Below are 14,823 nucleotides of genomic sequence, written 5' to 3'. Positions count from 1 at the left end.
TCAATCCAAACACAAGCAACCTTTTTACATTCGATTCGGATACAACCAGCTACCATTCGAAACTCATACAATCAACGTTTTGCCTTCGATTCTGGTATTTCTAAGGTTTTCCCCATTCCAACACGATACAACAAACGTTTTATATCTTTCGAATCTGACCCATCCAATCTTGTCCAACATATTCGGATACAACCAACATTTGTCGTAAGGATTCTGATGAAAATGACATTTGTCCTTTTTATTCCGATACAATCAACGTTTGACTATGCAGTCCTGATAAAACTAACAATTGTACCTTTGAATCTATGCTAGGTGTTCCTGTAGTTACCGTACTATCAAGCAGCTACTCTATCAACGTCGGTAATTCCATCACACTACAGTGTACTGTAAATGCCAACCCATCAGCGACTAGTGTCACATGGCAGCGATTCACCAATAATGTGGCAACAATTATTGACATGTCTAGTGGTCGTTACAGCGGAAGTTCAGTTTTGTCACCATCATTGGTCATAAGTAATACTGACACATCAGACGAAGGGTTTTATATCTGTACAGCTACAAATAGTGTTGGATCTGGACAAAGTCAACAAACTTTCTTGGATGTCATTGGAAGTAAGTGACATCATATATTGAACACGTCTTTTGTCTATAGTCTAGGATTATAATTCGTATTTCTATATTATGTCGACAATTCATTTATCTATCAGATTAGCTAGTATAAAACCTGATCAAATATACCATTTTCTACATTAAGAAATTCCTGTACCAAGTCTTGAATATGTTTGAGTTTTTTTGTTTTCAATTTTATATAGGACTTCAGTTTTGACATCCCTTTGAGTTCGGTATTGTTGTTATTTTATTTTCAAAAAAGTAAAATGCAAAAATGCAAATTTATAAAAAGAACATGCATTTTTTTGTCAGGTATTCCAACGGTCACTGTTCCACAATCTACATACACAGTCAACAGAGGATCATCAGTCACGTTACAATGTACTTATACATCAAACCCAGCAGCTACTAGTGTTATCTGGGAAAGGACAGTAGCCAATCAGGTCACAATAATATCTACATCTATCAGTAAATATGATGGTTCCACCACCCAGTCACCATCTTTGATAATAAATACTGCTGACGAAAAAGACGAGGCCAATTATGTTTGTAAAGTAACCAACAGTATAGGAACTGGAATCAGCTCTCCTGTATTCCTTGATGTTTTAGGCAGTAAGTGTATATTCAATATGAAATAACATCAAAATCAGCTCTTTCACATTTCTTGATGTTTAAGGCAGTAAGTGTAAATTCATTATGAAATAACATCAAAATCAGCTCTTTTACATTTCTTGATGTTTAAGGCAGTCAGTGTATATTCATTATGAATATGAGATAACATCAAAATCAGCTCTTTTACATTTCTTGATGTTTTAGGCAGTAAGTGTATATTCAATATGAAATAACATCAAAATCAGCTCTTTTACATTTCTTGATGTTTTAGGCAGTAAGTGTAAATTCAATATGAAATAACATTAAAATCAGCTCTTTTACATTTCTTGATGTTTAAGGCAGTCAGTGTATATTCATTATGAATATGAGATAACATCAAAATCAGCTCTTTTACATTTCTTGATGTGTTAGGCAGTAAGTGTATATTCAATATGAAATAACATCAAAATCAGCTCTTTTACATTCCTTGATGTTTTAGGCAGTAAGTGTATATTCAATATCAGGGGCGGATTTAGGCGGGGGCGTGGCGGGCGTGCGCCCCCCCTAAAATTTGCAAAGCATGGGTTTACTCCAACATATTTAAGTATCAGAAGAGACCATTACATCTTTTTTATCATTCAAAGTATATAAAACAGTCAGTTTAACAGAATCAACGTGATTACTAATCAACTGACCTACGCTTTATTAAAGTTCTATAAATTATTTCAAAGGAAAGTGTCAAATGCGGAGCTGCGTTTGATGACAAATCATGATAATAGGGTTTTTTAGCAGTTAAAGTAAAAACTAATGTTACATTGTATTTCCGGTTTTTATAATAAATTTCTTTGATAATTGAAGTTCCAAAACATCCCTTATACTCACTTTCACAATGTCATCATGACACGGTCAAGAAACTATCGGCAGGTGAGATTCTTTCATAATATCCGTTATGGAAGATAGAAATACTGTTTCAATCGAAAGGTTAGTTTATTAATTTGTATCTCTGTGTCTATATTTGTTTCTCACTTGCAAACCTAAATATTTAGCCGAATTCTGTACCGAATTACATGCTTGGAAAAATAAAGATAACTGCGTCTCATTCTGATTTTAGTTATTTTGTTGCGAACACAGTAAAGTCTGGGACAACCTCCAAAAATTAAAAAAGTAAAAAAACAGATATTATGAAAGGATAATTAAAAATTGCTGGTTAAAGTAGAAATTTTCGTTTGCTAAATACATATGTCAGGTAAGCAATTGTGATCTGTCTCGTCTCACTTTGCGTTCGTCTGTCCGCCCGTCTATCTGTAGATTGTTGTCGGGTGTGGATTAAGGCGGTTTCAATTTGAAACTTTAATTCTTCGATCATTTTACCGCACAATAGATCGAGATATCTACATTTCACCCTTTGGAAGAATATTTCAATAATTTTACCTAAAAATAACTTCAAAAATTATTTTGCGCCCCCCCCCCTAACTGTAAATCCTGGATCCGCCCCTGAATATGAGATAACATCAAAATCAGCTCTTTTACATTTCTTGATGTTTAAGGCAGTAAGTGTAAATTCAATATGAAATAACATCAAAATCAGCTCTTTTACATTTCTTGATGTTTTAGGCAGTAAGTGTAAACTCAGTCGATTCCGTTCTGGTTGATTCACTCTAGGATTGTCAAATGTAATAATGTCAACAATCAGCTATCCTCCAGTGAATCCGATACTTTCGCAATGGAATCGGCCGAGTTTAAGTAAGGGGAAAGGCAACATTGTTCTTCAAAAAGTCTTATTCCTGACTACTAAATAAACTTGCTATAGAAACCAGTAGTAATTATACTGTTAACGCCAGTCGTTTGTTAAGATTACACATTTGACCCATAAATTGTAAAGGATTTGCCAATTATGAACGCTCTTAATTAAACATTACCATTAAACACTATTTTTCAAAATGGTACATTGAAAATGAACAGCCAAATTCATTTAATGTCAACTTTCCCTAAGACAGATGAAACCTTGTTTTCTCAACGGTTTCTTGATTCACTAATGGGACCTTTTCCAAATGTATGCATGTTATAAATAATGTCAGGGCAGAAGCATTGATTCTAAGCTGATGATATACTTGTCCGTGAGAATTGATAGCCTACCAGCAGTGGTATTGGTAATTCTTTAGTTAAATATTTTATAAATTACTAGCATCACAAGCTTATTTTCCCTTGACTTTCATCAAGAACGGTCCAATTTGAATATTCAAAAGACATGGATGCAGATAAAAACGTAAAAGAGGGACGAAAGATACCAAAGGGACAGTCAAACTCATTAATCGAAAATAAACTGATAATACCATGGCTAAAAATTAACAGACAAACAGACAAACAATAGTACACATGATATATAAGATAGAAAAGAATAATCAACACCAACCCCATTCAAACTAGGGGTGATCTCATAAGATTAAGCAGATCCTGCTCCACATTTGGCACCGTCTTGAAAGGGAAGGTGTTGTAGTTACGACGTAAGGAACATATCCGATATCATCTGTGAAACGGTTATTCCATAACGGTCAACCAACTCGTGATGCCTTCCGTAAAATTTAAGAAGGGATGATTTCAACTTCACCATTTGGAACTCTCGGTTTAATAGCTTCATTGTGAGCAGCAAGCCTCCATAACAAAAATCATGATAGGAAACACGTAACCTTTACGAGCTATTTGGCTTATTTATCCATCTATAGTTAAATTTGATTGAGGGAGTCAAACTCTAAGTTTATCGATAAATTTATAAGATAGAACCACACTTCGGATTAATCAACTTTTAAAATTTGTATGCTTTCTTCAGACGTTCCTGTTGTGACAACGCCTACGTCAGCATATACTGTAAATGTTGGTGATTCTGTTACCATGACATGTACAGTAACAGCTAATCCACAACACACCACCGTTTACTGGCAGTATATAGCTGGTGGCTCATCTACAAATGTAAACATGGGAGGAAGATTTAGTGGATCATCAGTCAGCTCACCCTCCCTAACATTATCTACTGCACAGTTATCAGACAAAGGAACATATGTATGCTATGCTACCAACAGTGTGGGAACGGGACATAGTCCACAGGTTGTTCTGGCTGTAACTGGCAGTAAGTTTATTTAAATATATCGTTAATTTCAACTGATTGCAGTCACCAATATATGTTTGAATTAAATTTAAATGCTAAAATATATTCTATTTCTAGTGTTTTAAGCATCACAGAGAAATTTAAAATCATCTTTTTTAACGCGTTTTATTTCAGGTGTTCCAAGTGTAAGTCTTACACGGACAACTTTTACTGGTGACTATGGAGACACAATTACACTTGGTTGTACTGTATCTGCAAATCCTGCTGCTACCTCCGTTTACTGGCAGAAAGTTGCGGGAAGTACAACTTCCACTGTAGACTTGTCTAACTCTAGATATACTGGATCATCTGTCAGTTCACCATCTCTAACCATAACTAACCTCAATAGTAACGATGCTGGGAATTATATATGTCTAGCAGCTAATTCTGTTGGTACTGGTCAGAGTCTACAAGGACAACTAACGGTTGTTGGAAGTGAGTATATATTCGAAAATGAAAACATTTGATTTGATTTTGGTATCAAGTATTACCATAAGTTATTGAACTTAACAAATCAATTCAAAATCAAATCAGAAAATGAGTATTCTAAAGATAAAGAATTAGTTGTTTCATATGATACGACGAAAATTATTCTTTTTTTAATGTGCTCGACTACATGTATAATGTATTATGCATGATCATTATTAAATACATGTAACAAAAAAGCGAAGTGGTTTGAGTGCTAACATATACAAATATATCATTATATCAGTAGCTATAGGTCACAGTACGATCGTTCACAATAATCAGTCGCGATAAGGTATAGTTTGGTGTACAAAAAAGATCATTATATCAGCAGCTATAGGTCACAGAACGATCGTTCACAATATTCAGCCGCTATAAGGTATAGTTTGGTGTACAAAAAAGATCATTATATCAGCAGCTATAGGTCACAGTACGATCGCTCACAATAATCAGCCGCGATAACGTATAGTTTGGTGTACAAAGAAAATCATTATATCAGTAGCTATAGGTCACAGTACGATCGTTTACAATAATCAGCCGCGATAAGGTATAGTTTGGTGTACAAAGAAGATCATTATATCAGCAGCTATAGGTCACAAAACGATCGTTCACAATAATCAGCCGCGATAAGGTATAGTTTGGTGTACAAAAAAGATCATTATATCAGCAGCTATAGGTCACAGTACGATCGTTTACAATAATCAGCCGCGATAACGTATAGTTTGGTGTACAAAAAAGATCATTATATCAGCAGCTATAGGTCACAGTACGATCGTTTACAATAATCAGCCGCGATAACGTATAGTTTGGTGTACAAAAAAGATCATTATATCAGCAGCTATAGGTCACAGTACGATCGTTTACAATAATCAGCCGCGATAACGTATAGTTTGGTGTACAAAAAAGATCATTATATCAGCAGCTATAGGTCACAGTACGATCGTTCACAATAATCAGTCGCGATAAGGTATAGTTTGGAGTACAAAAAAGATCATTATATCAGTAGCTATAGCTCACAGTCCAATCGTTCACAATAATCAGCCGCGATAAGGTATAGTTTGGTGTACAAAAAAGATCATTATATCAGTAGCTATAGGTCACAGTCCAATCGTTCACAATAATCAGCCGCGATAACGTATAGTTTGGTGTACAAAAAAGATCATTATATCAGCAGCTATAGGTCACAGTACGATCGTTCACAATAGTCAGCCGCGATAACGTATAGTTTGGTGTACAAAAAAGATCATTATATCAGCAGCTATAGGTCACAGTACGATCGTTTACAAAAAATCAGCCGCGATAAGGTATAGTTTGGTGTACAAAAAAGATCATTATATCAGCAGCTATGGGTCACAGAACGATCGTTCACAATAATCAGCCGCGATAAGGTATAGTTTGGTGTACAAAAAAGATCATTATATCAGCAGCTATAGGTCACAGAACGATCGTTCACAATAATCAGCTGCGATAACGTATAGTTTGGTGTACAAAAAAGATCATTATATCAGCAGCTATAGGTCACAGTACGATCGTTCACAATAATCAGCCGCGATAACGTATAGTTTGGTGTACAAAAAAAATCATTATATCAGTAGCTATAGGTCACAGTCCAATCGTTCACAATAATCAGCCGCGATAAGGTATAGTTTTGTGTAGAAAAAAGATCATTATATCAGTAGCTATAGGTCACAGAACGATCGTTCACAATAATCAGCCGCGATAACGTATAGTTTGGTGTACAAAAAAGATCATTATATCAGTAGCTATAGGTCACAGTCCAATCGTTCACAATAATCAGCCGCGATAACGTATAGTTTGGTGTACAAAAAAGATCATTATATCAGTAGCTATAGGTCACAGTCCAATCGTTCACAATAATCAGCCGCGATAAGGTATAGTTTGGTGTACAAAAAAGATCATTATATCAGTAGCTATAGGTCACAGAACGATCGTTCACAATAATCAGCCGCGATAACGTATAGTTTGGTGTACAAAAAAGATCATTATATCAGTAGCTATAGGTCACAGTCCAATCGTTCACAATAATCAGCCGCGATAACGTATAGTTTGGTGTACAAAAAAGATCATTATATCAGTAGCTATAGGTCACAGAACGATCGTTCACAATAATCAGCCGCGATAAGGTATAGTTTGGTGTACAAAAAAGATCATTATATCAGCAGCTATAGGTCACAGTACGATCGTTCACAATAATCAGCCGCGATAACGTATAGTTTGGTGTACAAAAAAGATCATTATATCAGTAGCTATAGGTCACAGTCCAATCGTTCACAATAATCAGCCGCGATAAGGTATAGTTTGGTGTACAAAAAAGATCATTATATCAGCAGCTATAGGTCACAGTACGATCGTTCACAATAATCAGCCGCGATAACGTATAGTTTGGTGTACAAAGAAGATCATTATATCAGTAGCTATAGGTCACAGTCCAATCGTTCACAATAATCAGCCGCGATAACGTATAGTTTGGTGTACAAAAAAGATCATTATATCAGCAGCTATAGGTCACAGAACGATCGTTCACAATAATCAGCCGCGATAACGTATAGTTTGGTGTACAAAAAAGATCATTATATGAGCAGTTATAGGTCACGTTACGGTCGTCGAGTAATAGCATACCAAAAATCGTATATTCTGGTGCAGTAAAATGTCGTATAAAATGGTGCAGTAAAATTGGTCACGTTAATGTTGAGGCTATAATAACTATAAGTATGAAACATTGTTATAATAAACACTTATTATATTTTGAATTAATATACTTTTGGTATGATTTATGATCTAAAACACTAATATTTTCTCTCAGACTTGAAATCAAATAAATACTCCCTAATAATAATAATTGCTCTACCATTTTCATTATTCACCTTCTCTTTGTATTATATATAATCAATCACTGCCTCTTTTTACAATTTAAATATATATTTAGCTTTATTTTCGCCTTCTCCGATAACATGCATCCTCTATTTTATTTTAGACATTCCTGTAGTAACAGTCAGTCAATCAACTTACACGACAAACATTGGAAATACCATCACACTAGATTGTGTAGTGTCAGCAAACCCTTCTCACAACACGGTTTACTGGACACGACAGATTAACATTGGCAACAGATTAACTCTTAACCCTGCTTCCTCTATAAAATATTCCGGATCAACTATACAGTCACCGTCATTGACTATCAACAATGTAGACACATCAGATGAAGGCAATTATATATGTCATGCAACTAATGCTGTTGGTACAGGTCAAAGTTCACAGACATTCTTAGATATAACCGGAAGTAAGTATACCATGGTGTTGATGCAGCTGGAATATAAAATAATACTATGAAGTTAAGTCCAATACAGATATAAATGAACAATATTACTTCACAAACATGATATTGTAATGGCTGCTGTTCATGTACTTGCTAATAACGTTTTTAGATGTTACCAGAAGTAAGTCTAAAAAGGTATGATATGACTGCAACATCAACTAAGATTAAAGAAGTTAAGCCACAGTGCACGATTAAATTAGCACTATGACAAATGCATCGAAATGACTGCATCTTCTTTTGCTAATTTTTTTAAGACAACACGTTGAAATCCAGTTGATGTAAAACCATCTATAAGCAATAAGAATGTTACTACATACAGATTCAATCATAACAGATTAATCATTTCTGTTTAACAATGTAGCATTTATCAGTAAGATTCCAACCGTGTAATCATATTAAGATACTAGTAATGGATTTTAGTAAGCGGTTGATCTAAATACAAATTTAAGACATAATGTTGATTTTATAAGAAGGTATAAATATGTAATATATTTCTCATAAATAGATGTCCCAACTGTCACGGCGTCAATCATCGGTTCTACTAAAGTGGCAAATTCTGTGACAATTACATGTACAGTAATAGCAACCCCAGCAGCTACACAGATAGTCTGGCAGAGATTTGTAAATAATGCCGCCACAACTATTGACACAGGTAGTATCAGATACAGCGGAGGAACGACACCTATACCGTCTCTCACTATCAATAGTTTACAAGCAGATGATCAAGGACTGTACTTTTGTCAAGCTTCAAACAGCGTGGGAACAGGAACTAGTAATAATGTCTATCTGACTGTTACTGGAGGTAAATTTTATCATCTTATTCTGATCATTTCAATAGTTCTATATTTTGTGAAAACACTTTCATATAACAGAATATCCGAACGCAATAGCCCAGACCATGTTCAATGACAATAAATATATGAATTACATGAATTATTCAGATTCTAGTAGACCAAAAACGGTAATTTTAAAAAGTGAAGCAACGATAAGTGTGTCGTATTTGTGGCTGTATTATTTTACCCCGTACTTGATAAAGCAAACAAATGTCAATGCATCAATGGTTTGCGTGTGAATCTTCCTGTTTACATTCTGAAATCCATTATGATATTGTGAATAATGCAATAAAAAAGTGGATAAGTGTGTGCCCTCAATTCTGCATTCTCTATTCTTTATATTTTTTCATGATACTTTTCATTCATTATATTTTAACATACAATAATTTTCTATTACTTTTATTTCTAGGTTTCCTTCTTTTCTGTATATGTGAGGCCTTTTATTCTGCACGTTTTCTTTTGTATCTGGTCGTCACTAGTAAGTCTTGTGTTGACAAAACGCACTTCTGGCGTATTAAATTGTAAACCTGGTGCCTTTTGTAAGCTATTATTCGTGTGTTTCTTTCTCAATTGTGGTCTCCTATCTATGTGTATTGTAGTCCTGTAATGTTGTGTTGTCATTTTAATGTTATATTTAACATGGCCATAAAAGAGGGAGGTTTGGCATGCCACAAAACAAGGTTCAACCCACCATTTTTTTCTTTTTAAAAATGTTCTGTACCAAGTCAGGAATATGGTCATTGTTATATTATAGTTCATTTCTGTATGTGTTACATTTTAACGTTGTGTTTCTTTTGTGTCGTTTGTTTCCTCTTATATTTGAGTGTGAATTCACATTATTATAAGACGTGTCACGGTACTTTTCTATCCCCAATTCATGTATTTAGTTTTGATGTTATATTTGTTATTCTCATCGGATTTTGTCTTATTCTTAGTTCGTTTCTGTGTGTGTTACATTTTAATGTTTTCATTCTCTTATATTTAATGTGTTTCACTCGGTTTTGGTTTGTGAGCCGGATTTGTTTTTTTTCTATCGATTTATGAGTTTTGAACATCGGTATACTACTGTTGCCTTAATTTCTTTATTATTCTATATTTTTAAAACTAAATTCAAACTCGCATAAAATATAAAATGAAACACCACCTACTTTAAAATTCCATGTTAATGCAATAACAAAGTGGTCGGAGCGCCGCTTATCTGGCCTCGAAGTCATAAAACTTTGCTCCGTGCTCGGAGCACAAAAATCATGCTCGAAACATGAAATCCAGCAATTTGATTGGTTGATTTTGGAGTATGAGAACAAAAAAAATACTCAAAAGTTTTATGACTTCAAGAACTGATTTACTTTCATTCGTATGACGTCATGTTTATAAGGAATTTAGATAATCTAGTTTGTGATAATTTTTGTTATTGTTTAAGCTCTTATGTGTTAATTTTTTTTATGCATACTAATAATAATAATATTTCTGAGTTTTTTGTTTTTAATTTCAAATTTAAGACAGCGAAATCGACATAGTATCTGCACATAGGTTACGATACATGTGGATTTAAGTTGAAGGTAAAATGCAACATCTATTATTAAGTAAATATAAAAAAGAAGATGTGGTATAATTGCCAATGAGACAGCTATCCACAAAAGACCAGAATGACACAAACATTAACAACTATAGGTCACCGTACGGTCTTCAACAATGAGCAAAGCCCATACCGCATAGTCAGCTATAAAAGGCCCCGCTAAGACAATGTAAAACAATTCAAACGAGAAAACTAACGGCCTTATTTATGTAAAAAAATGAACGAAAAACAAATATGTAACACATAAACAAACGACAACCACTGAATTACAGGCTCCTGAAGCACGCTATCGATTACAAAGAGAAAGAAGCATATTAGAATGAGTCTTTCCGATCCATGATATTGACAGTTTTAAACTTGTAAACTGTATGTTTATTTTTAGATGCACCTACATCCATTGTTATTAGACCCAGTCCAATAACTGTAAATGAAGGACAGACTATAACAGCTACATGTACAGCCCAAGGAAGTCCAACGATTACATACACCTGGTTTAAAGGCAATTCTAATACACAGTTGTCCACAGGTTCTGTTCTTCAGATCACATCCTCTACACGAACTGACGCTGGAACGTACCTATGTAGAGCTTCCAACACTTATGGTAATGCTGACGCAACAGTTACAGTTGAGGTTCAGTGTAAGTATCCTTTAAGTATGATTCAATACAAAAGGCAAGTCTGGAATCATGCTTTTCACAAGACAATTCCGGCAATTGCACACGCCTTTATGACGTCATTTCATGTGCGCCTGTATCCCTGCTCTATTAAAGTTTCAATCACTTTATGAATCGTTATTCTGCAGGGTAGTTTGTCAATAATTGTTGTTCCATAAGCACGTCATCGTTACTCTCGTACCACTTAAGGGAGGGTTACCAACTTATAAGATTTTCATTATCCAAACTTTTCACCGTTCGCGCCACAGGTGTTGAAAATTACTATGCGTACGTGTTAGTCAAATGGTGATGGAAGTCACATGATGCATTCAACTAACTACCGTATCCTGGGACTGACCTATTCATTTCCAATTATAAAACACACATTAAATTAAACACGTAGAGAAGTACTCTCAGATTTGTACTTAGTGAATTATTTATTGTGTGGATGTATAATTATAATTGTATCCACAGATATACCAGATGTAACTATCACACAGCCGTCTCAAGGCAGTGGTGGACAGGCTATCACAATACAGTGCTCCTACGTTTCTAACCCAGGTGCTACTAATGTTATATGGAGCAAAGGAAACCAAGGCATTACTGTTGATGGCAGCAAATACGTCGGTGGTACCTTGTCTAATCCTAGACTTACTATCACTAACCTAGCTGCTTCAGATCAAGGATCATACAGGTGTTCAGTAGTCAATTCCGTAGGACAAGGAGATTCATCATCTGTCATTCTCACGGTTGACACATCAAGTAAGTGGTCAGCGTCATAATAGGAATTATTTAATATATTATGTGTGATTGTCTGTCATCATCCTAATGAGAAAGTTATTCAGAGAAACACATTTTTATGAATAATCAAAAAATTATCGCTGCTTATCATGGAATGTTTTCACCTTAAAGAAACATGATCCTGGTATATTTTCTTCACCTAAATGTCAGGTGATTAATCTAGATCAAATTAAGAAACTCTACAGACACAACTGTTTTATATTCTACATTTTCATTAGGTTAAATAGCTCCTCAAGAATTAACACTCCCTCAGATATCAAACATATGGTGGAGGACAATCTTGATGAAGGCAAATCTAGAAATTTTTTAAGGTGAAATTAGTTTATAACGTTTTATTTTCATTGCCACAAATCATCATCGCATATGTTTTAACCCGTTTCTTCACTTCAATGTATTTTGAAAATAAATGATTTTTACAGCTGCACCATCATACATAAGAATATTATCATCATGTGTTGTGGTAAATGAAGGTGAAAGTTTCACCCTGACTTGTGAAGCTGATGGTGATCCTGCCCCAACATTCAATTGGTATCAAAATGACGTCATGATACATCAAGGTGCTGTTTTATACATTTCTAACGCCAACTGGACTATTCACGACGGTTTAAATGTGTGTAAAGCTACCAACACCAAAGGAAGCAAACAGGCATGGGAAGGTGTTGACGTTCAGTGTGAGTTACGTGTTATTTACCTTTAGCTAGATGTAAAATTGCAACAGTAGTTTACCACTAATAAAAACGGGTTACAGACTAAAACCAATAGAAATACATCAACTCTAAGAGGACAACAACGGGAAAATAGAAATACTGAATTGCAACCAAAACACCACGAACATACATAGTAACTGACTATTTGATATCAACTACCATGAACCTGACTTGCAAGAGGTTATATCAAGAAAACAAATGTTTGATTGAACCTGGTTTTATGTCTTTCCAAATCTCCCACTTACATGGCAATATATGAGGAAGGTGAACACAATCAATTCTCATTTATTTGTGTTGTGCAAATTCAATGTTCGAACATTACTATGGGGTTTTTTTTCCTTCTAATATGCTACTTTAACATTATGTGTTATAATTGACAGATAAACCAGTAAGTACTGTTACACAGACAAGCATATCACAAACAGTTGGTAATCCTGTCAGTCTTAGCTGTGACACACGTGCTAACCCATCAGCTACTGCATGGCAATGGTTTTACAATGGCTATTCTCTATCGTCTACCAGCAAAGTGCTTGTTGTTGATATGGATTTAGCAAGTGATGCTGGGCAATATACCTGTAGAGCTATAAACGGTGTAGGAACATCATCAGACATTACATTCAACATTGCTGTACTAATAGGGACAGGTACGTTTTGTGTTTACATATGTCTAAAATAGACATGAAAAAACAGTCAAATCGTTCTAAGATCAAATTTGTCTTAGGGAAGCGGAATCATATTAAGTGGGTTTTTTGGTGGGGATCGTGTTGATTATTCTTAATGTTTCTATGTTGTGTCATGTGTACTATCGATTATCTGTTTGTCTTTTTCATTTTTAGCCATGGCGTTGTCAGTTTATTTTCGATTAATGAGTTTGACTGTCCCTCTGGTATCTTTCGTCTCCACTTTTAGAAGGCTCGAGGGTGCATAAATTCAGATTTTTTATTTTTTTTTAATTATTTCATTACAAATTTTATTTAATACTTTATTAGTTGTTACTATATCATATGGTACAAAAATCATCCAAAAAAATCAATTCGTTTTAGCCCCAGATGACTTTTTAAATTTATATATCATTGAAAAAGCTCAAAATTATCTCCCTTTGGTGCAAAAATTTATTGGCTTCTAAATTGAAAATATTATTTTTTTAACTCATCGGTGACCTATATTTTTTATTATCATTTTTAAATAAGCTGTACTTAAACTAATTTTTTGCAAAATTTGAGCGATTTCTGTATTTTAGTTCTTTTTTATTTATTTCGATATTTCCTCTATTTGTCGTATTAGTTCAACAGAAAAAAGTACCTGTACCAAAATGCTTTTTTCTATGGTATATTGTGAGCTTAAGTATATGATAAAGTTAATTTATAGAAAAATATAGCAAAATCCTATATCTATCGTGTATTTTGATAGTTGGTGTTTGCATACTTTAATTGTAAACATTTTTGTCAAGGGTAAACTGCTGCTACGCATTGGACACAAATAATGAATAATACTACTGCTTAATTTCAAAGAATATTTCATTAGATCACTAATTGTTTCCTGACAACTTTTGTACTTTTGACTTGATATGTTATGAGTAAATTCTTTCATTATACAACAGCTGCATTGTTAATTATTCGTATCATTTCTTTACAGAAGGGCCAACGGGTAAGACGTATATATTACTGTATCTTTAAGACTATGCAATTTACAACTTGAATTAGTATTGTGATTTATTCCGCACTGCAAACAAATGAAATCATTTGTAATAAAAAGTATGCACTTTATAAGATCAAATATTATTTGTTACTTTAAACTCATTCATCCTTTATGAAGAAACAAAAATTTATTTTATATCGGTCTGCCTTGATTTGACTACTATTATAGTATGATTGTATTAAGTTGAAAGGTGCAGATATTATAACAAAGGTATTTTGACTTGTGTGGTGATGCATGTTTCAAAGAATGCGCTCACGCTGAGTATTAGACAAGTTTGAGACAAATGTCATAGCATTTCTAAGAATATTGTTAAATTTCTACTTTAACTTTCGTTTGTTTACCATTAGTTATTTCAAGGATTTCCACACCCTTGCAGATTACTGAAATGACGGCATCAATGTTTATAATCTTA

The 14,823-nt window shown here is 34.2% G+C and overlaps 1 protein-coding gene across 1 annotated transcript in view; it reads left to right on the top strand.

The window, feature by feature from the left end:
• The window catches only part of LOC134705871 (hemicentin-1-like), a 48,769-nt gene that overhangs the window by 23,175 nt on the left and 10,771 nt on the right, over positions 1-14,823 (top strand). Inside the window, exons 38-48 of the mRNA XM_063564588.1 lie at positions 313-612; positions 922-1,221; positions 4,028-4,324; positions 4,478-4,777; positions 7,803-8,108; positions 8,650-8,946; positions 10,936-11,190; positions 11,680-11,967; positions 12,426-12,677; positions 13,094-13,357; positions 14,349-14,360. Coding sequence (XP_063420658.1) covers positions 313-612; positions 922-1,221; positions 4,028-4,324; positions 4,478-4,777; positions 7,803-8,108; positions 8,650-8,946; positions 10,936-11,190; positions 11,680-11,967; positions 12,426-12,677; positions 13,094-13,357; positions 14,349-14,360 — 2,871 coding nt within the window. The remainder of the gene's footprint in view (positions 1-312; positions 613-921; positions 1,222-4,027; positions 4,325-4,477; positions 4,778-7,802; positions 8,109-8,649; positions 8,947-10,935; positions 11,191-11,679; positions 11,968-12,425; positions 12,678-13,093; positions 13,358-14,348; positions 14,361-14,823) is intronic.

The sequence above is a fragment of the Mytilus trossulus genome, chromosome 1 (assembly GCF_036588685.1).
Source record: "Mytilus trossulus isolate FHL-02 chromosome 1, PNRI_Mtr1.1.1.hap1, whole genome shotgun sequence".
In the NCBI taxonomy this organism is placed as follows: Eukaryota; Metazoa; Mollusca; class Bivalvia; order Mytilida; family Mytilidae; genus Mytilus; species Mytilus trossulus.
This window is presented reverse-complemented; position numbering and strand designations above follow the sequence as displayed.